This window comes from Chelonia mydas, chromosome 28, assembly GCF_015237465.2.
Source record: "Chelonia mydas isolate rCheMyd1 chromosome 28, rCheMyd1.pri.v2, whole genome shotgun sequence".
NCBI classification, from domain to species: Eukaryota; Metazoa; Chordata; order Testudines; family Cheloniidae; genus Chelonia; species Chelonia mydas.
Window position 1 is genome coordinate 5,434,635 of NC_051268.2, and position 24,153 is coordinate 5,458,787.

At 51.4% G+C, this 24,153-nt stretch overlaps 3 protein-coding genes and 1 non-coding gene across 16 annotated transcripts in view; 2 read left to right on the forward strand and 2 right to left on the reverse strand.

Moving 5' to 3' along the window:
* The window catches only part of LOC102943236 (zinc finger protein 883), a 2,438,435-nt gene that overhangs the window by 2,005,183 nt on the left and 409,099 nt on the right, over positions 1-24,153 (forward strand). The window lies entirely within an intron of this gene.
* The window catches only part of LOC119564595 (zinc finger protein 883), a 1,467,279-nt gene that overhangs the window by 1,122,983 nt on the left and 320,143 nt on the right, over positions 1-24,153 (reverse strand). The window lies entirely within an intron of this gene.
* TRNAE-CUC lies at positions 1,848-1,919 on the forward strand. The gene has a single exon. It is a non-coding gene; the product is annotated as a tRNA-Glu (tRNA).
* Positions 10,294-20,799, reverse strand: LOC122463946 (zinc finger protein OZF-like). 3 transcript variants are annotated; one of them, XM_043537484.1, is made up of 5 exons: positions 20,660-20,799; positions 17,450-17,538; positions 16,638-16,764; positions 13,942-14,055; positions 10,294-13,532 (listed from the first exon to the last, which is right to left on the reverse strand). In XM_043537484.1, the coding sequence occupies exons 2-5, from the start codon at positions 17,489-17,491 to the stop codon at positions 12,283-12,285; spliced, it is 1,533 nt and encodes a 510-aa protein (XP_043393419.1). In that variant the 5' UTR covers positions 17,492-17,538; positions 20,660-20,799; the 3' UTR covers positions 10,294-12,282. The 3 variants fall into 3 exon arrangements, with proteins under 3 accessions (XP_043393419.1, XP_043393420.1, XP_043393421.1); XM_043537485.1 differs by lacking the exon at positions 20,660-20,799 and adding an exon at positions 17,833-17,855; XM_043537486.1 differs by lacking the exons at positions 17,450-17,538; positions 20,660-20,799 and having other exon boundaries at positions 10,294-13,571; positions 16,638-16,681.

Sequence of the window (24,153 nt, forward strand, 5' to 3'; positions counted from 1 at the left end):
GTTTCCCAGCTTTGGCTGCCCCCAGTTTGTCACCTCTGCGCAGGCAGGAAGCAGCCAAAGTGCTGACCCTCGCGTCACATGGGCTCTGGGATTGTGATGTTTTGCACAGCATCGGCGAGTCCATGTTTCATCTCTTTGTCCTCCTCGGTAAGCCGGACCCTTCCCCACAAATGGTTTCCTCTGACGCTGGAGGAATCGAAGGACCTGCAGGTTTCCTTCACTCAGCTTTATTTTCCTGCATTTCTTGTGTCTTGTATTGCTGTGCCAGGGAGCTGGCAGGGAAATGCCCATGGGAAAGTGAAGTGAAACCTTTCTTGGTTTGGAGCTTTCCTGTGTTTTGTCTCTTGGTGAGAAGGGGAAACTGGAGGAGCTATCGTAGCATTTCTGATGGATATTTGAGGTCAAAAAGAAGCCATTGGTGTTCTTTGTGTTCCTGTTCTTCAAAGAGAAACGCTGAAATAGCTGACGCAGTGGCTACTGAGAAAGCTCTACTAAAGAGGCCAAAAGCTCGCCACGACTGGTTTTTGCAGTGGAGGTTATTACCATGTTCGCCTCAGGCATGAAAGGCCTCCGGGTCATCGGGCAGAAACAGTGTCTTCTTTTGCTTCTGATTCTTTGTCTTTTCATTCACTCCAAGTCCTTTATCAAGCTTTCTTCCTCATTATTTTTTCCTTTCATGAAACTTTAGGGTTGGAAGGTGGGGATTACCCTGAATGTTGAGGGAAGGAATAGACCATAAGTTTGGAGATTGCCAGCTACTTAACAAATATGAGCCTCGAAGAATCCCAACCCTTTGTCCTGCAGATTTAGCTCCCAGACAGGAGTTTCCCCCTCTTTCATTTCTTTTGAGCTAACTGCAAACAGCCTCTTGTCCCCTTTTCATGTCAGAAACGTCTATTGACTGATGATCACATTTCCCCTCCTTTCCTGTCTAGGCAGGGTCGGGATGTGAGGAATGAGAAAATAACAATTGGAAATTTCAAAGCCAGCCTTTTAACAGACAACATCACATTTCCTTTGAAATAACACTGATTTCCTTTCAGAGTGGTAGCCGTGTTAGTCTGTATCAGCAAAAACAATGTGAGTACAATATAAGTGATTTTGCAAGTGTAAGTACAATGTAAGTGATTTTGCATTTTTGCAGGACATCAGACCCCCTGGGGAGAAGCTCCTCAAAGAAAATGTGGCCCCAGGAGTGTCAGAGAAGGGAATCACTGTTTGCCTTACAAGGTGGGTGAGGGAAAGCTGCAGGGACTTAGATTCCTCCAGAGTCTGATGAAACCATTGGTGGGGAAAGTCCGGGGAAGCGGAGGAGGAGAAGGAGAGGTAAAAAGGGCTTGCAGCTCCTGTGCAATCCCCATGCTCCCAGCAGAAGGGTCCAGGGGCTTCAGCACTTTGGCTGCTTTTTGAGGACACAGAATTCAGAAGGTGGCAAAGCTCAGAGCCCCGTTACATGGAGTCAGAATGCAATCAGGTCACAATGAGGGGGAGCAAACTCCCTCCCTTGCTCTCTATGCCAAAGTTCCTATCAGCTCAATGTCCTTCCCAGAAGAAGGCCCAGGTCGGCTGCTGAGAGGGTTGCAATAGGGTCAATGAAGGCAGAGGAGGATTGTTCCTCCTGGGTTTTCTCTCTGTTGCTCTGTGATCCTAGTGGAGGAAGCTGACGCATCATTTGAGTTTGTTTCAGTGGCTTGGGTTGGGCTCAGGTTGTGACTCTGAGCACAGGGGTTCCTGCCCGCTCTGCTCTTAGCCGCTCAGGGAATGGACAGAGGAGCAGCTTCAGAAATTGGACAGAAAATAGCCTAAGGAAGTGTAGCACAGCTGAGAAGAACAACAGCCCCATCCTCTCCCTGGTGGTCTAGTGGTTAGGATTTGGCGCTCTCACCGCCACGGCCTGGGTTCAATTCCCAGTCAGGGAAATGTGACTTTACAGCAAAACACCTTCATTTATTCTTCACTTGCAATTTTAACAAATTGATGGTTTTTCCCTGACTCCCCCATCTTCTACGTGATCTTGGCAAGGGCTTTGGAGACCATATCAAAATCAAAGCTTCCCACTGACTAGGAGCAGAATGTGGACATGTTTCCACTGTGCACCTCGATGTCCACAAATAGGTGCAAATTCTTGTTCCCCATTGCCAGCTAGCCTAACCAATGTTATAACAACAGTAATAGACACTCAGGTTGACCCAAGATGTCAGTTTTCTTGCTGAAACAAAACCAAAAAATCATTTTGGGTCAACCAAATTATTTCAGCAAATAAAATATTCACGCAAAAAACTTTCATCCCACTCTATATACCAGTCTTTGGAAGTAACCATCTCGGCAAAACTGACCTTTACCCTCTTCCATTCCTGAGGTCTACCTGCTGTCGTGTTCTAAGCATAGACGATGGGCCTTTCACCTGTTGGCCACTGGTTACTACCTTGCTCAGGTAGCTACTGATGAAAGGCAATGTGGTTTAGTGGCAGACCTACTTCTATCCCTCTGCCCAACTAGGGGTGTTTGTTTCACACTGCTTGTAAAAATACAATCAATGCATTTTGTTGATACCTAAATCTGGAATCAAGATGAAACATTGTGATTGTAAGTCAATGAGAAAATCTCTGCTGAGTTCGACAGAAGGAAGGTTTTCTCATCAAGTTCTAGCACACGATAAAAGTTCTGAAGGTTCTTCGAGCTTCCAGACACATGGGCCAGAATTTTCAGAAGGTCTCACCCCCACCCCTAGAGCCAGATTTTCAGGTGAACTCAGCTCCCATTTGGGCAATAAACATTTTGGTCAGATTTTCAGAAAGGCTCAACACACTGAGGGCTGAGCTATTTTGAAAACAAAAGGTGGTAGAAGTTGTAGGTGCTGGTTGCTTGGCCATCTGGCCCACCATGCAGGAGTTTGAGGTTCAACATTACTTTCTCAGAATGGTAGCAACCATCTTCTATTCCCTTAAAAAGGGAGCAGGGAGACGACATATAAAAATCGGTTGTGCTTTAGAAAGTCTCTAGAAGTTGAAAGAGATCTGCCATCTCCGCCTCCCTGGAAAGTTCACAACAAGTTAAAGAAAACTAAGATTGATAAGTGGATTGACTAACAGTGACAGGCTGGCCGAGTGGTCTAACGTGTCAAACTGAAGCCTGTGTCTTTCCATCATTTGTGTTCTGGGCTCCATATGGAGGTGGGCGTTCAAATCCCCTTCCTGACACAATCATTGCCTTCTACCTGAGAAATAGCCTCATTTCAACCTCTCCTGTAACATTACAACACCAACTGCTTCGCATTTCTATGATAGAAGTTGGAGGGAATTCAAAAGTGGTGCATTCAGGGCACCTAGTTGAGGTCACGGGTGGTCTAGTTCTAAGCTAAGGTTGTTCAGTCCTGTCTGGGAGGGTAAGCTCTGGAGAACACGGATCATCTGGAGATTTCTGAGGGGAAGCAGGAACATCTGATCCAGCCAGCGGAGAACAGCCATCTAGGATCCTAAGGAGATATTTTGGCATCTAGGGACTGAGAAGTAAATCTCAGAACAGAGAGCTGAGGTGGTGCTGATGACTATTTCCTGCGGCTAAGGCTAAATGGAAGTGTGTACATCTAGGAACAAGCAATGTCAGCCACGTATACAGCAACAGCGGGATCTCAGCTAGGAGTCGAAAGGTCATTTTACCTCTGTATTTGTTGTGCCCACTTCATCCAGTTCTGAGGTCCCCAGTTCAAGAAGGAGGATGAAACATTTGAGAGGAGAAAGAAGAGCCATGAGAAGGATGAAAGGCTTAAAAACCCCGCCTTGCTGTGATAGTCACAAAGAGCTCAGAAAAGGTTTAGGGGATGACGATCTCACTCCCTAAGTACCTACATGGGGAACAATACTTACTAACAGGCTCCTCAATCTAACAGACAAATGTATAATGTGAGCCAATGGCTGGAAGTGAAGCTAGACACATTCAGATTGGAAAGAAGGCGTGCTTTCTGACAGGGAAGGCAATTAACCATTGAAAATCTTACCCAGAGTCCTGGTGGATTCTCCATTCCTGGAAATTTTCAAATCAAAAGTGGATCTATTTTTTTTAAACGGATCTGTTCTAGTTGAAAAGGAATTCTTCGGGGGCAGGTTTCGGGCCCGTGCTAGACAGGAGGTCAGACTGGGTGTTTACGAAGACCCCTTGTGGTTTTAAAATATGGGAAACAAACCCTTAAATGACAAACCCTTTATTCTGTGAACCAAAAAGAAGTGCTTCCCCTGGCTCTTTTTCTCATTTTGTAAAGAAGGGGCTTGGAATGTCAACTCTCAGTGAAGCTTTGCCTTTAAACTGAATTAGGTGAATTTTCCAGCTCTTGATCCTCTGAGTCCAAGGAAGAATCCCTGAAAAGCAGGTGAGGTTTCAGTTCAGAATTTCATAGGTTAATTTGATGCCATCCAAGAGTAAACACTTAGGTAGGGAACAAGTGAGAATTTGTTGATTGAGAAAAATTCCTGGTGAAAATAGGCAAAGCTGTGGATCTTTTTAAACATTCCAGTGAATTTACACATGAAGATACAAACAGAGAGAGAAACACACAAAGAGAAAGAGAAAATCACACACTGCACAGGCCCATGCAGGCATTAACAAAAATCAGACCCACACACAAACCCACACAGCACACAGAGAATCATAGAATCACAGAATCATAGAATCACAGATTCAGAGCAGGCTGCACATCGGGGACAGGAGGACGGTGAAGAAATTTGGCATCATGTGACTTCCAGAAGAAAAAAGGGGAACGTCCATGTACCAGCAATGCCGGTACAGGTAAGTAACCGTTTTCATGTTCTCTCCACAGGTACTAATGCGGAGAGTGGACCAGATGATACATCTGAGGGAAGGGAGCAGAAGGAGACTGCGCCAATTGGAAGGCATGAGATGCACTGTCCTAGGGTTGGGGGTTCCACGACCACCCCTCCCAAGAGAAGGAGGCGGGTGGTGGTGGTCGGGGACTCTCTCCTCAGGGGCACTGAGTCATCTATCTGCCATCCCAACCGGGAAAACCGAGAAGTCTGCTGCTTGCCAGGAGCTAAGATTCACGATGTGACAGAGAGACTGCTGAGACTCATCCAGGCCTCGGATCGCTACCCCTTCCTGCTTCTCCACGTGGGCACCAATGATACTGCCAAGAATGACCTTGAGTGGATCACTGCGGACTACGAGGCCCTGGGAAGAAGGATAAAGGAGTTTGAGGTGCAAGTGGTCTTCTTGTCCATCCTCCCCGTGAAAGGAAAAGGCCGGGGTAGGGATCGTCGAATCGTGGAAGTCAACAAATGGCTACGCAGGTGGTGTCGGAGAGAAGGCTTTGGATTCTTTGACCATGGGATAGTGTTCCAAGAAGGAGGAGTACTAGGCAGAGATGGGCTCCACCTAACAAAGAGAGGGAAGAGCATCTTCGCAAGCAGGCTGGCTAACCTAGTGAGGAGGGCTTTAAACTAGGTTCACCAGGGGAAGGAGACCAAAGCCCTGAGGTAAGTGGGGAAGTGGGATACCGGGAGGAAGTACGAGCAGGAGTGCATGAGAGAGGAGGGCTCCTGCCTCATACTGAAAAAGAGGGGCAATCAGTGGGTTATCTCAAGTGCCTATACATAAATGCACGAAGCCTGGGAAACAAGCAGGGAGAAGTGGAAGTCCTGGCAAAGTCAAGGACTTAGGATGTGATTGGAATAACAGAGACTTGGTGGGATAACTCACATGACTGGAGTACTGTCATGGATGGATATAAACTGTTCAGGAAGGACAGGGAGGCCAGAAAAGGTGGGGGAGTTGCACTGTATGTAAGGGAGCAGTATGACTGCTCAGAGCTCCGATACGAAACTGCAGGAAAACCTGAGAGTCTCTGGATTAAGGGTGACATCATAAGTGTGACATCACAAGGGTGATGTCGTGGTGGGAGTCTCCTACAGACCACTGGACCAGGGGGATGAGGCTTTCTTCTAGGCAACTCGCAGAAGCTACTAGATCGTACTGCCCTGGTTCCCATGGGAGACTTCAATCATCCTGATATCTGCTGGGAGAGCAATACAGCGGTGCATAGACAATCCAGGAAGTTTTTGGAAACTGTAGGGGACAATTTCCTGGTGCAAGTGCTGGAGGAACCAACTAGGGGCGGAGCTCTTCTTGACCTGCTGCTCACAAACCTGGAAGAATTAGTAGGGGAAGCAAAAGTGGATGGGAACCTGGGAGGCAGTGACCATGAGATGGTCGAGTTCAGGATCCTGACACAAGGAGGAAAGGAAAGCAGCAGAATACGGACTCTGGACTTCAGAAAAGCAGACTTTGACTCCCTCAGGGAAGTGATGGCCAGGATCCCCTGGGAGAATAACATGAGGGGGAAAGGAGTCCAGGAGAGCTGGCTGTATTTTACAGAATCCTTATTGTGGTTACAGGGACAAACCATCCCGACGTGTAGAAAGAATAGTAAATATGGCAGGCGACCAGCTTGGCTTAACAGTGAAATCCTTGCTGATCTTAAATACAAAAAAGAGGCTTACAAGAGGTGGAAAATTGGACAAATGACCAGGGATGAGTATAAAAATATTGTTCGGGCATGTAGGCATGAAATCAAAAAGGCTAAATCACACCTGGAGTTGTAGCTAGCGAGAGATGTTAAGAGTAACAAGAAGGGTTTCTTCAGGTATGCTGGCAACAAGAAGAAAGCTAAGGAAAGTCTGGGCCCCTTCCTGAATGAGGGAGGCAACCTAGTGACAGAGGATGTGGAAAAAGCTAATGTACTCAATGCTTTTTTTGCCTCTGTCTTCACGAGGTTAGCTCCCAGACTGCTGCACTGGGCAGCACAGCATGGGGAGGAGGTGGCCAGCCCTCTGTGGAGAAAGAAGTGGTTCGGGACTATTTAGAAAAGTTGGATGAGCACAAGTCCATGGGGCCGGACGAGTTGCATCCGAGAGTGCTGAAGGAATTGGCGGCTGTGATTGCAGAGCCATTGGCCATTAGCTTTGAAAACTCATGGCGATCGGAGGAAGTCCTGGATGACTGGAAACAGGCTAATGTAGTGCCAATCTTTAAAAAAGGGAAGGAGGAGGATCCTGGGAACTACAGGCCAGTCAGCCTCACCTCAGTCCTTGGAAAAATCATGGAGCAGGTCCTCAAGGAATCAATTCTGAAGCACTTAGAGGAGAGGAAAGTGATCAGGAACAGTCAGCATGGATTCACCAAGGGCAAGGCATGCCTGACTAATCTAATTGCCTTCTATGATGAGATAACTGGCTCTCTGGATGAAGGGAAAGCAGTAGACGTGTTATTCCTTGACTTTAGCAAAGCTTTTGACACGGTCTCCCACCGTATTCTTGTCAGCAAGTTAAAGAAGTAATGAGCTGGATGAATGCACTACAAGGTGGGTAGAAAGTTGGCTAGATTGTCGCGCTCAACGGGTAGTGATCAATGGCTCCATGGCTAGTTGGCAGCCAGTGTCAAGTGGAGTGCCCCAGGGGTCGGTCCTGGGGCCGGTTTTGTTCAATATCTTCATTAATGATCTGGAGGATGGTGTGGATTGCACCCTCAGCAAGTTTGCGGATGACACTAAACTGGGAGGAGAGGTAGATACGCTGGAGGGTAGGGATAGGATACAGAGGGCCCTAGACAAATTGGAGGATTGGGCCAAAAGAAATCTGAGGAGGTTCAAGAAGGACAAGTGCAGAGTCCTGCACTTAGGACGGAAGAATCCAATGTACCGCTACAGACTAGGGACCGAATGGCTCGGCAGCAGTTCTGCAGAGAAGGACCTAGGGGTGACAGTGGACGAGAAGCTGGAGATGAGTCAATAGTGTGCCCTTGTTGCCAAGAAGGCCAATGGCATTTTCGGCTGTATAAGTAGGGGCATTGCCAGCAGATCGAGGGACGTGATCGTTCCCCTCTATTCGACATTCGTGAGGCCTCATCTGGAGTCCTGTGTCCAGTTTTGGGCCTCACAGTACAAGAAGGATGTGGAAAAATTGGAAAACGTCCAGCAGAGGGCAACAAAAATGATTAGGGGACTGGAACACATGACCTATGAGGAGAGGCTGAGGGAACTGGGATTGTTTAGTCTGCGGAAGAGAAGAATGAGGGGGGATTGGATAGCTGCTTTTAACTACCTGAAAGGTGGATCCAAATAGGATGGATCTAGACTATTCTCAGTGATAGCAGATGACAGGACAAGGAGTAATGGTCAAGTTGCAGTGGGGGAGATTTAGGTTGGATATTAGGAAAAACTTTTTCACTAGGAGGGTGGTGAAACACTGGAATGCGTTACCTAGGGAGGTGGTGGAATCTCCTTCCTTAGAAGTTTTTAAGGTCAGGCTTGACAAAGCCCTGGCTGGGATGATTTAATTGGGGATTGGTCCTCCTCTGGTCAGGGGGTTGGACTCGATACCTCCTGAGGTCCCTTCCAACCCCGATATCCTAGGATTCTATGATCATTTGGCCAACAACATGCAGCAAAGCACCCAACTAACTTGCTTGAATGCTCTATAAGCCACTCCTCAATTATACAGAGACACCAGCATATCTCCCCAGCTCTCAGCCTTGCACCTCAGAAATGTACCATCTTACACGGCTCACTGCCTTTTCTTGAAAAGTGTAAGCTCATTAATTAGTTCGCCACTTCATCAAAAATAAAGGGGACACGCACCAGCCTTTGTCATGTGAGCAACTTTCCCAAGCACTTTGGACAAACTCAGGAGTAAGTATAAAATATTAAAATAAGTTTATTAACTACAGAAAGTTAGATTTTAACTGAGTATATGTGTTGGTCACAGAGGTCAAAAGTGGTTACATAACAAATGGAAATAGACTCTCAGTCTGAACTCTAATTTGAATATACTAAGCAAGAATTGGATCAAACAGCTTTTCTCACTCACTGCTTGCTCCAGGCAATGTTGAGTTCTTAATACACAGACTGAATTCCCTCTCAGCCTGGGATCAATCTCTGCTGTTCAAATTCTGAGTCTTCCAGACAATCTTCCAGGTGTTGAGATTTGGGACGAGACAGGCCACGTGGGGGTGTCTTTGACTCTCATTTATATTTTTTCTCCAGGCGCTAGGTAGATTCTTGCTGTGATGCTGGGGTTAGTTAGCCCCCAATATGGAGCAGCCGTTTGCCTCCTGCACCTTGTGGTAGGCGGACCACAGCTCCTTCACTTTGACCCTGCACTGCAGTGTGTCCCTGTCATGGCCCCTTTCTATCATGCATCAGGAAATCTGTGTGTGCACCTCGGGAGTTGCACCGCAGAAAGCTGCTTTCCTGTGCAGAAACTTGCCCGTGTAGACAAGGCCGTAGAGGGCTTACAGAACATAAGAACGCAAGACTGGTCATAGACTGGGTCAGACCAATGGTCCATCAAGCCCAGTGTGCTACCTGAGAGTGACCAGTGCCAGATGCATCGGAGGGAATGAACAGAACAGGCTTGTTGACCTGCAAGGTGAGGGTCTTTCACCTTTATATTTAACTTCATTGTTGTCAATTCCTACTTATCCTATATCTTACCACCCCTCCCCTGAGGTCTCTGGGCAAATCAGGTGTGAACACTCCTTTGACACAGACGTCTCCCAATCCAGCTGAATTGAGGCAGAATTTGGGCCAATGTCAGTTTGGAAAAGGCCTGCTTCACCCAGCAGGTTTCTCAAAGCATCCGTTGCTGTGAACCGCATGTCGTGTGGATGTGCGAACCCCAAAGATAGCAAACATGAAAGAAACACAAAGCCGGTTCTGAGGTTTCCAGAGCCAGGCCTGAGGGTTAGAGAGCTGTGCTCAAAAGGAGAAGGGGCCTCAGCACCTATAAAAATAACTGGTTGCAAAAACAAAACAAAAATTACATGAAAAAACCAACCAAACAACAACCACGCAGAAAAGCTCCCATCACACGCCCATCACCATTGTAGATCTTGACATCTCCTGCCTAAGGTGACATCTTTGCTTTGCGAACAAGAGCCCTGGGGAACTCTCTGGCTGTTCCCCTCTCACTGGGGAAAAGGTTCCACATCTTGTCTCAAGTAATTTTCCTCCCAACAGAAGATTTATTTTAAAATTTATCCAAATAAATTCCATTTGAAATAGAAATCATTCCAGTCTATACTGGGTCTCTATTCTCGTACATGCTATTTCTCTCACATGTTCCCCCACTCTCATTCCTTTGGAGTCAGGTTTTAATTGCAGGATTAGCCACCATTTGCTATTTTGTAGGAGGGGGCTAGAAGAAAACCTGAATTATACTGTAACACTGAAAGTGATCACAGAATCAGCCTCTTACGTTACACTAATAAACTTCATGTGTAATTTTCTTGTTGCTGGTAACAATTTATTCAAAGATTACAAACCATAAACCTTTAGGGCAGTTTTCTCTTAATTCCCATTTTCACCCAGTGAGCTCTGTGTGAAGTCACATTCTACCATAACCTAGGAGCCTTCCATTTCTGAGAGTTCATTTCTCCCTGGGTCTTCTCCCAGAAGTGTGGGTGGAAGGGGTCTCACACTATGTGGGAAGGCTGCATCATGAGAAAAACCACCTGTGCTCTACTTTCACACTTTCTAATCTTTCAGAGTAGCAGGAGGCGGAGAAGTGAGACAAAGGCATTAGACTCAAGAGCAAAACTAAGAGACCAAACCACAGACTCTGGACTCAGCATTCATGTATCCTGCAGTCTGAACTTGGAATCTGTTACATTCCCTCATTGGCTACCATCATTTAACCAACATGGAAGTGCTTCTTGTCCAGCAAGGCAGCCACTTTGGGACCCATAGGCATGGGATGGCTCTGAAGGAACCAGCTGTTTCTCTCTGGATCCAAACTTTGGATCCAAATGGTAAAAGACAGTTGTTCCCAGTTTCATCACGGCATCCTTTAGAAGTGTGAGCAACGCCACTTCACTAGGGAGCAGCGTTCTAAAAACAGTTTACCTCGGCCACAGGTCACCAGAGCGTCCATCTCTGGGGTGAAAATCAACCACTCGTACCTGTCATTTCTACCTGAGTTCTTGTCAAATCTTTGACCTGAGTTGTAGCAATTTTACACTTCTCTGGGGTAGAATTCTTCACCAACCACACAACAGACCAGTAGCGATAGTGAGGTATAACTCCCCCAAATATGCCCTTTTGTTTCTTTAATCTGGTGGCACAGATTTAAATAAGGGACTAAATTCAGGTGCGGTTTAGAAACCCTCTAAGACACCAAATGTCAGGTATCTACTCAAAATAGGTAGCAGCTCCATCTTTCTGCAGCTCCATCACATTCCTTATGGATTTCATTTCCTACACATTTACAGCATCTCCCAGGAGTGAGTTGAACAGAAATGTCACTTCCATTTTTCCCATCTCTACCTAGAAAGGGATTGCATTTCCCAAATAATAGGCAACATGCACCTGATTAGGAAGGGGAGATCTTCAGGAGCAACCTCCTGCAGGGCATGGGCCACAACTGCTTTGGGAGGCAAATGAATGGGTGTTTTGCTTAGTTCCAAACCATTTACTAGGGAATCCTCTTCCCAGCCCGTTTGGGAAATATTGACCTAACCAATTGAACAACAGGGGGATTGGGATGGCGATGGAGAATCCCTCTGATTTACCCGATGTTCTTCTGTTGTTACAGAGGGGAAAAGACATTTTTCCCTATCCCTTCCCTGTTCCTGCTCTTTGCTATACTTCAATATATTTTAAGGGAGGAAAACGGTAGTAAAAATATCTGCCTTCAGGAAAACCTGAAGCTACAGCGCTCTGATGAACTGTGACAACTGGGAATGAAACAATATGTTCCTGGTGGGGGAACTTGATGCCTCACACTTGCTTTGAAATGGGGGAACAGTATAACCAGGATGCTCAGGGTTTGTTTAGACTAGGAAAAGTGATGGAGTTTAGGTCAGGTCAAGGGGAAAGCTAATGCCAACCACTGCACCTCGGCTGCATCTGCACGACAACTGTAATTGTCTTTTAACACCAAGATCACTGACTTCAGCAGCCAACGCCATGTGCAGTCCTAGTGGATGTACGGCACGGGTAGTTTTTGCCTCAGTGTAGCTTGTTGGGAACAAACCTCTCTCCCCCACCCAGAGCTGATGAACATTCCTGGCTGGAGGGACACACGCTCCTTCGACTCAAAAGAAAAGGAGTTGATAGAAAAGATCACAGGACTGACCCCAAAGAAGGGGGAGCTGCAAAAGGCAGGAGCAGGCAACTCATCTGGGGGAGCTGAGTAACCAGGGTGAAGATGGGACACAGATCACTGAGTGGGAATTAGCAAATGTGATTTAAAAAAAAAAAACCACCTTTGGCCAGCCCTAGTCAAGGCATTTGTTACAGATCACTCCCATGTGGATTTTCTGATGTCTAATAAGGGTTGAGTTCTGATTGAAGCTTTTCCCACACTCAGAGCATGTGTAGGGCCTCTCTCCTGTGTGGATTCGCTGATGTGTCATAAGGGCTGAGCTTTGACTGAAGTGTTTGCCACACTCACGGCATCCATAAGGTTTCTCACCCGTATGGATTCTCCGATGTATGATAAGGTATGAGCTCCGATTGAAGCGTTTCCCACACTCAGAGCATCCATAAGGTTTCTCACCCGTGTGGATTCTTCTATGTGTGCTCAGTACAGAGCTCTGATTAAAGCTTTTCCCGCACTCAGAGCACACGTAGGGGGTCTCTCCTGTGTGCGTTCTCTGATGTGTGATTAGGGTAGAGCTCTGATTGAAGCTTTTCCCGCACTCAGAGCATATGTAGGGTCTCTCACCGGTGTGGATTCTCTGATGTGTGGTAAGGGCTGAGCTATAACGGAAGCGTTCCCCACACTCAGAGCATGTGTAGGGTGCGTCTCCCGTGTGGATTCGCTGATGTGTGATGAGGGCTGAGCTATCAATGAACCATTTCCCACACTCAGGGCATCCATACGGTTTCTCACCCTTGTGGATTCGCTGATGCGCAGTAAGGGCTGAGCTATAACTGAAGCTTTTCCCACACTCAGAGCATGTGTAGGGCCTCTCTTCTGTGTGGATTCGCTGATGTGAGAGGAGGGATGAACTGTCAATGAAGTGTTTCCCACACTCAGGGCAGCCATAAGGTTTATCACCCATGTGGATTTTCCGATGTGTAATAAGGTGTGAGCTCTGCTTGAAGTGTTTCCCACACTCAGGGCAGCCATAAGGTTTCTCATCTATGTGGATTCTCTTATGTGCAATGAGGTGTGAGCTCCGCTTGAAGCATTTCCCACACACACTGCATGCGTAAGGTTTCTCACCCGTGTGGATTCTCTGATGTGTGAGAAGGTCAGAGCTCCCTTTGAAGCTTTTCCCACACTCGAGGCATGTGTAGCGTGTTCCTTCCAAGTCCATTCTCTCACGTGTAATAAGGTCTGACTGGCTACTGAAGTTTTCCTCTGGCCTCTGCTGACTCTCACAGGCTTTTGTTTTTTCTGGGCATGCACAGCTCCCAGAATCATTCCCTTTGGACCTTCCTGAGAACATCCCATGTGCTTCTACTCGCTCAGCATCTTCCTGCCGGGGTTCCTCCTCGTTTTCACTCACCATCCCAACATCTGATGGGAGACAGAGAGAATCCAGACGTATGTCTCTGCCTGTGCCAGAGAGAAAGGAAATCTCAGAGAGAAGAATGGAAAAAGGGATGAAGAAACCAAAATATGTACAGGACAGATTAAACCTATCAAGAGCTGATTTTCCCTTAAACCTTCCCCAGAGGAGAGAAAGGAAGGGATCAGTTCTGGGTCCGTATCTCAGAAGAAATCTCAGGGGACAGCGAGATTGGGGAGGGACCTGCTGCAGCTGTCAGTCAGCATAGGTGGGAAGCCATGAGTGACCTCTGCCTAATGGTTCCATATCTGCAGGGAACAATCCTCAACTTGGAGAGCTCACAAGGTCTTTGTAGGACATCCCAAATGTTTCCTGTATTCATGGAGAGTTTTGGGGTTGGTTTAACCAATGCCTCACCTGTGCAGGCAGCTCTCGGGAGCACTTTTTTCTCAGAGCCATGAAGGTCTGGGACCCACGGCTCCTCCCCTCGTTCCAGCTGCGAGATCACATCAGATTTGGAAACTGGAAACCCTGCTCAAAGCAAAGAAACCAAGGGAGGTCAGTGGAATTTGTGGGATACTTGTCTCAAAGAATATTCCATGCTTTTAAGCCCAGCTCCTTTTTAAGTAGTAACGTCCCGAGGCCGGCTTCCTTGGCTCAAAGTGCCAGGAGATGATTATTATAAATCATATTCATTACCTTAGTGCCTAAGGGCCAACTAACAGTGGGTCCTCATTTTGCTAGGCACAGTACAAACCGAGAAGAGTTGATGGCCCGTGCCCTGAAGAAGTTTCAATGGAAATAGACAAGGCAGACACAGAATGGGGGAAGGGGGAGAACCCACCAGCAGAGTGAACTCGGTGAAGGCAGAGCGACAGATCTGATCAACACAGGCCTATATCTTGAGACTATCGGATTTAATGTTACAACCAGGGCCAGTGTTATCCGGAAATTGTCGCTAGGACTGCATTTTTTCCCGAAATTACTCTTCGTTTCTGGAATCACCGTTAATAACTGGAATTGCTGATCAGAGGGGGGGTGGGGCATGCAGGGTCACAACCCCCCAGATTTCTCCCTGGAGACACCCGACTCCTCCCCAGGGCACAGGCTGGCTGCGGTTGAGACTTGCTGACAATTTCTTCCCTCCTCATACAAGTCTGGGATCAGCAGTGGGACGCCAGGCTCCCTCATCATGCTGCAGAGAGGACGGCACTCACAGCTGCTCGCGGCCGTGTCCACAGCACCTCTCCCCTGCTCATCTCCCCTGCACACAGCTGGTTCATGCCCCGTCTCTCCAGCGCACAGCTGGCTCTAGGCTCTCAATGCCCAGTGTCTGGGCCCCACCTCCCCACACAGCTGGCTCCTGTCCCCTCCCCCCAAGGCACTTTCAGGCTTTAAAGGATTAGATATTGCTCACGTTTCTCAATTACTCTGTTTTCATTGCCTGCAAACTCTTGCCCTAATTATGACTGTTATCTGTATAGCTAAGCCAGCCCTTGAAAGCATGAATTCTTCACAGACTATGATGCCGAGAGGCGCCAGATGATACCAGGAAGGGCTGCGGGATGGGTTTCCTGTGCAATCTGGTATCACTACGGGGTGATGAATGCCAGATCTCAAGGTTAGTTATGCAGACCTCCACCTTTTGAAGCTTTACCCAACGCAGAAAGGGGTAGTGACGGATTTCCCCTCATTCAGGAAACTGAAGCCGACAGACTTTTGGGGGATAAACAGCTGAGTTTGAGCTGACTGAGGGGGGTCTTTCTAGGCTACAAGCTCACAGGACCTGATAGCCACCAAGAGGTAACCCTTTAAGAAAGGTTTTAATACACTTTGGAACCGATCAGGGATTCCCATGAGGACCGCTGAGGGAATGAAGGTAAATATGCATTTGGATGCTCTTCCTGTTTTATGAGAATGGGAACAGGAAGGGCAGGGATATCACTGAATGCAGGATCTCAGCAGTACTAGATGTCAGGATAGCACCATATTGCAGTCCACTGGAAAACAACGCACAGTCAACCTGGGGAACTCCTTGCCAGAGGACGTTGTGAAGGCCAAGATTATAACAGGGTTACAAAAAAAAAAGCCACCATGAGAAATCTATCAAGGACAGGTCCGTGAATGGTTATTAGCCAGGATGGGCAGGGATGGTGTCCCTAACTTCTGTTTGTCATAAGCTGTGAATGGGTGACAGGAGATGAATCACTTCATGATTCTCTCTTCTGTTCATTCCCTCTGGGACACCTGGCACTGGTCACTGTCGGAAGACAGGACACTGGGCTAGATGCACCTTTGGTCTGTCCCAGTGTGGTCGTTCTTAAATACTAGGGAACCTAGTGAGTCCAGTGCAATGGGAGGGAGTAGGAAAATCCCTGGGTGTGGAGAACACTGGGAAATTAGAAACTATCATTCAGAAGCAACAGACTCTAAATAGTCTAGAAAAGCAGAATGTGAAAAATAAGAATCGGGGTCATGTGACTTCAGGAATGAGGGACTCAAAAAACCAAGTCTGCAGAGAAGAGAGATTGTGGCTATTGCACACGGGGATGGGGGGAGCAACTCTCCAGGTCTCAAGAATTTTCACCAGCAACCTAGGCCATTTTCCCATGCACGGGTGCAATCCGGAGCAGTGAGGAGTTGCGTCATCTGTAATGCTGGGTGAGATTCAAGGTTTTGCAGCTGGAGCTCCCTTGTCTGGATACCCTCAGCCAGCATTCAAGGACACCCTGAGTGTCTGTGTGATCAGTAACCCTGGACCAGCAGCCCTGACTCCAGCAGCCTGCTTCTTACACCCCAAGCACATTCTGGTCTGGGTGGAGAAGGCTCAGGGTTTGAGAGAAGGCCAGGGGTAGGAAGCTTCTGTTCGTTATGCTGGACCTAACCCCCCGTTTTACTTGTGCAAACAGGAGATATTGGACACTGTGCGGTACTGCCCCTGGGCTCTGTCCCCACAGTGTTCTGCAGCAGGGGAGGGTCTCTGGTCGTGTGTGGGTCACTGGCACGCTGGGGTGATGCTGGAACAGGACAGAGCAGAGGTGCCATTGTGGGGGTGGGGTGAACCTCATCTCTTCATTTCCCCCTCCAAGAACCGAGGGGACAGGAACCCTTACCCAGCGAGGTCACATTCTCATAGGTCTCCTGCATGACGTCTCTGTAGAGGACTCTCTGAGCGGGGTCCAGCAGAGCCCCCTCTTCCCTGGTGAAATACACAGCCACCTCCTCGAAGGTCACCGGCCCCTGAAAGAGCAAGAGCCCCACACTCAGGACCTGCTGCCCCACTCACAGCCCCACTATTCGTGGGGGAGAGGAGCCAATCAAACGGAAACTCTGGGTGGATCGCAGAGTCCCACCCCCACCCCGCTCAGAGCATCCAGGAAACACCAGGGTGAGAGACGAAGAGAGAGCCCCTCCTCTCTCCCAGCAGATCCATCACACACCTACTAGCCACAGACCGATACAGGAGATGCTGCCCCGAGCAGGGTCTAGGGAGAGATCTCTTGTAGGAAGCCCAACACCCTCCTCCTTGTCAGGAGCTGGATATGAGGCAGGGGAATCTCCCCTAAGCCTGACTGGTGGCTGCCCCCTTCATATTTCAAGGCACCCGCTGGTTAGTTGGCTCAGGCTCCAGCACTAGGAGTCTGGGCCTTTTTCCCAGCCCCATGTAGCTGGGTTATTTTCTGTTCACCAAATTGGAGCATTTCCACCTCCCAACCTCATGGGTCTCTTCCTCGAATCTAGGCCACTTATTAAACAACTCCCAGCAGGTCTGCCACCCCCTGGCCTCCTCCCTTTCTCCACCCTGTGCATTTCCTGCCCCGCTCCAACCTCCAAACCAGACGGTGCAAACCCTCCCCTCTCCGGTGTATTTGCTGTCCCTCTCCCTCCTGCAGGAACAGATCAGAACCCCCCCAGTAATCCCTACCTCAGCTGGCTCCTCTGCGGCCATGTCGCTCCCCTGTCCCATGGGAGGACGGGATGAACCGGAACGAAACGTGAGCGTCGTTCTGCAGCCTGGCCGGGCGAGAAGGGCCGTTGTGGAGGTTTAGGAACGGGCATTAGTTCATTTCACATCACTCCTCCCCCAGGCTCTTTCCCTGCAGAGCGAGATCCTAGATTCTGCCGTGACGAGAAAATGCTCAGTCTCTTCATTACAGCAGAGACCTGGCCCCTCCTGCCAGGCTAGGCCCACAGACACACTTTTACCTCCTTTCTCCCTCCAGCATCCCATAACAAAGTCCCTGAACGCAATCCTAGAAAAAAGCAGAACCAAAGGAGTCCCTTTCGAGGATTCCCTCTGACGCCGACCCCACGGCAGCCACACCCCAGCAGGAGGGATATGGAGTCAGGAACTGGGTTTTCCTCTGACTGATCCTCATCTTGTCCACAGGAAAGTGATTCTCCCCACAGCGCAGTAATGCATCTGTCTGGGCAGATTAGAGAGCTGGAAATCTCTCTCGAAACTCTTTTATCCCACGGACCCTCTCAGTCTCTCTATCTCCTTTTCCCTGTGCCCTCTCCATGCCTGTCTGCTAGGAAACTCTCATTCCTGGGTTGTTTGCTCCCCCAGGGCTGGATTTGCTCCTGCAAATGGGAGGAGAAATGGGGTGGGGGGCTGTTTGTGTACAGTCATTTTATAGTCCCTCACTGCCTGCCTGGGATTTCCTCATTGCCTGCCGAGGACCCCCACCTGCCCTCCACCAGGATCTGCCAGGCCATTTGCCTGGGACCCCCTCCTCCTCCCAGCAGGACCCCCTGACGCTTTGCAGGACCCCTCTCTCTGCGCCAGGGACCGCCCCACCACAGCTCTGTGCACTGGGCATGGCAATGGTCCCAGGAGCCAGCTGGGCAATCCCAGACAGAGCCCCTGGCATAGCACCAGGCAGCGTCTAACCCCCTGCCCCACCTCCCCAAGAGGCCCCCCACCCCCACTGGTCTGCAGCCAACAGGCCCCCAGCGATACCCACCTCCAGGACCCAGAGCCTTAGGGCTGGGCACATCAGAACTACCCCCCGAAACCCCAAACCCTCCAGAACCCACCAACCTGACTAGGGTCCCCCCTGCCCAGCCACCCAGAGGCCTCCCCCTACCACAATGCCCCTTCAGCTCCCGCTGCAATCTCCCCACACAGACATGCACCCCCCAGCAACAGTGTTCCCTCACAGTGTCTAACAAGTGGATAGAAAGTTATCACCATCCCTTGCTGGCCAGTCACACAGGCAGAGGGAGCCCGGGGGATGCTTATTTAACAGGAGAATGGACGGCCTGGAGGGCCAAAATAGGTAAGACATTTCCTTGCCTTGTCATCAGCAAGTAATGGCCACCATGGGTCCACCCCAGAGGTGGCTGCATCTTAGCACTGCAGGAAGCCACCCCTCACGGAGAACCTTTGTCATGGGGTTTGGGATACTTCTGGACCCACGCTGCACTCAGAGGGACGTCCCCATCCTATGCCAGCTGGGGAAAAGAAAAGGGTCCAGACAACTCTCCTGTTACCAGCTGGGAACTGATCCCCCAAAGAGGGGTAGCCTCTGGCTTTGATGGGTTTTGAATATATGGCTAGTCTCTTTTATCAGCAAACATTTTTAACAGAGAGAAAGGAGGGAACAAATGATTCTCAAAGGAGAGGGAAAGATGATCATTGTTGCAGGGGGGTTAATTTCCCAACCAGGATGGAGAAGGACTCAGGGCGACAGGTTTCCCCCAAGGAAGGGGAAGTTGCTGGGATTTAGAGACATGGGGAACAGCCCCAAACCCGGGTGGATTTTTAATTCACATTTGATAATGACATAGTAAGAGGGAAACCTGAGATTTCAGATCAGCGTTCAGAAATGAAAGAGAAAGGGTGGAAATCTGAGGGATTTTGGATCCATTTATGCAAATGATAGAGAGGAAAGTGGAAAATGAGAGGGATTTTATCGCAGTCGTTGATAGGAGGTAAAAGCTGAGTGTATTTCCCACCACTATTTGGTCAATGAATAGAGCGGAAATGGGCAACATTGGCAAACGTTTTAGATCCATATTCAGGAATGTGAGAAAAGGTGTGAATCTGAGAGTTTCTTCGTAATTTATAATTACAGAGACAGGGAAAGCTCTCAGGGGCATATTCAATTAGAAGTAGACAACTAGAGTAAAAGGGGGGCAAACGTTGAGGGTATTTTTTATCAATCTTTGAGAGGTACAGAGAAAACGTGTCACAAACTACGCAACTGAGAACATGGGATAAACGCCAAGACCGGGGGGGATTTGATGTGGCTATTAAATAGCTAGCTGGAAAAGGGGGACCCTTTGTCATATAAAATCCAGCCTGTCCAATACATAAACAGAAAGTGATGGTCCCCCCCACTGCCCCCGTTCACCTGGGCAGCAGGGAGCCCTCTGAGGGGCTGATTGAAGAGGGCGGGGGGGGGGGGAGCTGGAGGGCTCCCTGGGGGAGGGGAGGGGGCGGCAGTGGGGGATGGGGAGGTGGGGGGCAGGTGGGGGCTGGGGGCAGCGGTGCTGTGGTTGGGGGGCAGCAAGTGGGACTGGGAAGCCGGGATCGGGGGCAGCCCCAGGGGGGACACGGGCCCCTCCCTTCCCCGCCCCAGCAGAGACCCGGCGTCTCCTCCCACCCCCACGCCGGGGGCAGCCAGGTTGGGGGATGGCTCCGGGCTCCAACTTCCCCCCACACCGGGACAAATCGCTGCGGATAAAACGGGGGGGGGGAATCCCCCCCCCCGGGAGGAGAGTTTCAATGGACATGTGAGGAGGAGGGAGAGACGGGGGGGGGGGATCAGGGGAGACGAGAGAGCGGATGGGGGGGGGGGGGAGTTTACAGCCACGTGGGAGCTACCGAGAGAGAAAAGGGGAGAACTGGGGGCATTTGTGTCCGTGGGGGGGGGGGGGTGGAAGGGGCACAAACAGGGACATGATCCAATTAACTCCCCCCCGCCCCCCACTCCGGGAATTTCCTGGCTGCACAGAGACAGTTCAACACCCCCCCGCGCAACTCCGGCTTCATCCCCTGCTCACCCCCCAAGGGACCCCCCCCGCCGGGCCCCAGTCTCTGCCCCCCCAATCCCAGCCGTGCCGGGGGCAGAGAGTCACCTTCCTGCCCCCCCACCAGCGCTCCCCCCCCGCGGGGTCTCCCACTCACCAGGGCGGGGGCGGGCAGAGCCAGGGGCTGGACACAGCTGGAGAAAGCCCCCCCAGCCGGGCACGGGGGGTCAATGACGGGCCCCCCCAGCACAGACCCCGGGGGAAGCCGCAGCTGCTCCTCCGAGAGACCCGACACGAGGCAGTGCCTGGGGGCGGGGCCTGGAGCGGACCTGGGGCGGGGCAGCGCCTGGGGGCGTGGCCTGGAGCAGACCGGGGGCGGGGCAGCGCCTGAGGGCGTGGCCTGGAGCAGACCGGGGGCGGGGCAGCGCCTGGGGGCGGGGCCTGGAGCAGACCGGGGGCGGGGCAGCGCCTGGGGGCGGGGCTCGGGCCCAGACCAGACGCTGCTGCTGCCCCCGTGGGACCCGGAAGCCCGGGCTGGGCAGCTGCGGCTCCCCCCGGGGTCCCTGCTGGGGGGGCCCGTCATTAACCCCTCCGTGCCTGGCCGGGGGGGGCTTTCTCCAGCTGGGACCCGCCCCCTGGGCACCCCCGGGCTCTGCCCGCCCCCAGCCGGAGCCCCCCGATGAGCGGGAGACCCCGGTGGGGGGGCTGGGGGGGGGCAGGAAAGTGACTCTCTGCCCCCGGCCCCGGGGAGAAGCCTCGGAGCTGCCTCAGCCCCAGCGGAGCCGCCGCAGGCTGGGGGAGAAGAACAGAAAGTGAAGAGAGAAGGGAAAAGAGCCCCCCCGTCCCCTCTCTGCCTCCCCCCTCCCACCCCACCATCCCGTCCGGGGGCATCCCGAGGCGGGTGCAGAATATGCAGCTGTGTAGGGCACCCTGAACTCTGGGGCACCAAATTGCCCCACATTTCACGGGGCCCCTGGCAGCTGCCTGCTGCAGATGTGGCCCCCCCAGCTCCGCCAGCCAGCCCCATCCCCTGGCCAGCCCCCCGGCCCGTGGGCTGCACCCACTGCCTGGGGCAGGGCTGTCCCGAGGGGGGCGTGGGGCCCGAGACAACACCCTCCACCCTGCCTCGTCGTCCTCTGCCCCCGGCCCACCCCCATCCAACCTGTCCCCCGCCAAGCCTCTTCCCCCAGCCACGGACGCAGCCCGGAGGACGGGCAGGGGGCCTGCCCCGGCAGCAGGGGTCGGGCTGGACCCCGCAGTCACCAGCAATGGTGGGACGTGGAGCAACCCGGCCCCAGCCCACTCCCCTGTGCCCTCTGCCAGCCGTCCCCCTCCGCTTCCCGCGGCTGGGGAGTGCGGGGGCAGTCCTTCCCCCTCCCGCAAGGGACCCGGGCAAAAACTGGGGATTGCTTGGAGCAGGGATTGGACTCGATGAGCTCCTGAGGTCCCGTCCCACCCTGCGATTCTATGACTGCAGCCTGAGTCCAGCACCAGGGAACCCATGGGCGCAGACCCAAAACCACCCAACCCACTTCCGGAAGCTTCTGGGTGGGGAGTGCTTAATCTGCCTAGCAACAGTGACCCAGACCAGATCACTCCTACCTCCCACCAACGGGTCTCTTAAAGAGAGAGCTCCCGATTAGGCACAGGGCTTACATGTTCCTAATTATTTATACCAAATATAGGGCTTAACTGCTAAAATCAGTACCCACAACAATCCTCTGTGAGAAGGTGCCTGGCTCTCCCCTGCTGAGTTCTCTGTTTTAGCAAATGAGTTCGTTACAGACGATTGACCCAAGGTTCTTCCTTTCCCTGTGACACCAATTCCACTTTTGTTAACTGTCTGAAAGCACGAGCTTCAGCCACCACCACGTCTTTTTCACGTAACATAACAAACGAAAATAGAACAAAATGAAACCCAAATGAAGCGGAAAGGCAGGTCTATGCAAACACATTGAGGGTATTAAGCTTTTATGTTTGATTCTGCTTGGCGACAACAAGAGAAACCTGTTGAAACTGGTTAGTTTTAACATTTTGCGGCAAAACCAGACATACTATATCCTGTCATATTTTCGACATTTTGGCTCTAACATACTTCTAGCTATATTTTAGTATTTAAGAAAGGTGCAAACAAGTTTGTAAACTCCCCACAAAAGAAACTGGCATTTTCTTAGTATCAGCTTTTGATTAATGTCGATGTTTCTCCTTACAGTTTTTCTTTGAATAAACCCCCCCAGCCCCGGTGATTAGTAAAAGAGAACCCTTCTTGGCATTATGTCTTGAGGCGGAGAAAGCATTTCTGGAAGAGAAACCTACCTCCACTCATCGCTCTTTGAAAAACTGGAGCCGAGAGGAGTGGGACTGTGGACTGGCACTGTGATGGGAATCATTGGTGGGGGAGGGGGATTTCTAACCCAGTTAAAAATTGGAGACCCCAACACTTCTGCATTCCAGGCACACTTGTTGGGGTCCACGGCTGCACCGGAGAAAGGGGCTGATCCGTGGTGGGCATGCTGCTTCATACCTCACTCAGGGTCGGAACTGGTCTGTGCAAGCGAAAAGGACAGAGAGGCCTCCGATTGCAATAATCCCGTGCAGATAAACCAGGCTCGTCCACCCTCTATCCTGGCACAGCAGGGAAGGTTAGATTTGGAAAACGGTCAGATTCATAAACAAACCCCTCTTCATGCTGACAAACCCAAACAAAGCTGGGACACGCCCGGGGGTGAACGGCCCTCTCGGCGTCCATGTCGGATGCTCCTTGAGAACGGCTGGCTACCGCAAATGTCCCCTTTTGCTGCCTCCAGGCCGGTCCCCTTGGCTTCAAAGTGCTGACCTAGAGGACGGGCCACCATGGGGGCAGCACCACAAAACCCCACGTCGGAGCAGGAACTCCGGGGTCACAGGCTTAATCCTCCAGTCCCAGCGCAAAATCTTCAGCCGGGCCCTTGTCGCGCCCTCCTGCCTCTGCCTGAGTGGCGAGGGGGACCCCACGAGACGCGCACGCTCCACCTTCCTTCCCACCCGCTGCCATGTAGACGGTGCCCAGCTCTTTGCCTGTGGCAGCCCCTGCCAGGGAGGCCTGGCCACGCGGCCCGAGCCTGAGCGGCAGCCACGGTCCCTCCTCCCGCGGCTGGCCGAGCGCGGCGCAATGGGGGCCAAGGCCAGGCTGAGCGGGAAGGCCCCTGCCGGCCAGACCGAGCTGAGCGATATCCTGCGAGCCTCGCTCGCCTGTCCCCACAGCAGCTGCCTGCCTCTCTGGGCAGGAGAAGGGGACAAAGAAGCACCCACGCCTCAGGCCGGGGGATGAGGCACTCCCCTCCCATGGCAGCGCCCTTCGACTTCAGCCCCGCCTGCGAGGAGTGCTGGGGACCTTCCGAGCAGGATTCGGCCTCAGCAGGTCCCTGACCCCAGGGACCAGGCTCCTGTCTCTCTGCAGGCCCCTGCCAGGCTTGAAGATCCAGGAGAAAAACAAGGGGGCCGGTTGCTGGCAGAGAATGGGGTCCGTCCCTCCACCGCGGACGTCCCGGCCCAGCGTGTTACGGCTGCAGAACTGGGCGCGGATCCGGTACCGCGGAGAAACAGGCCGCGGCAGATGCAGACAAGCTTCCCTTCAACAGCGCAGATGGGGGGGCGGAGGCTGGAGCAGGC

Excerpts from the sequence above, each read along its gene's own strand:
- LOC122463946 (XM_043537484.1), bottom strand. The coding sequence starts at position 17,491 with ATGGGACAGGGGAGCGACATGGCCGCAGAGGAGCCAGCTGAG. Across the intron at positions 14,056-16,637 it reads TGAGAATGTGACCTCGCTGG|GGTTTCCAGTTTCCAAATCT; the intron begins GTAAGGGTTCCT and ends TGCTTTGAGCAG. Across the intron at positions 13,533-13,941 it reads CCCGAGAGCTGCCTGCACAG|ATGTTGGGATGGTGAGTGAA; the intron begins GTGAGGCATTGG and ends GTCTCCCATCAG.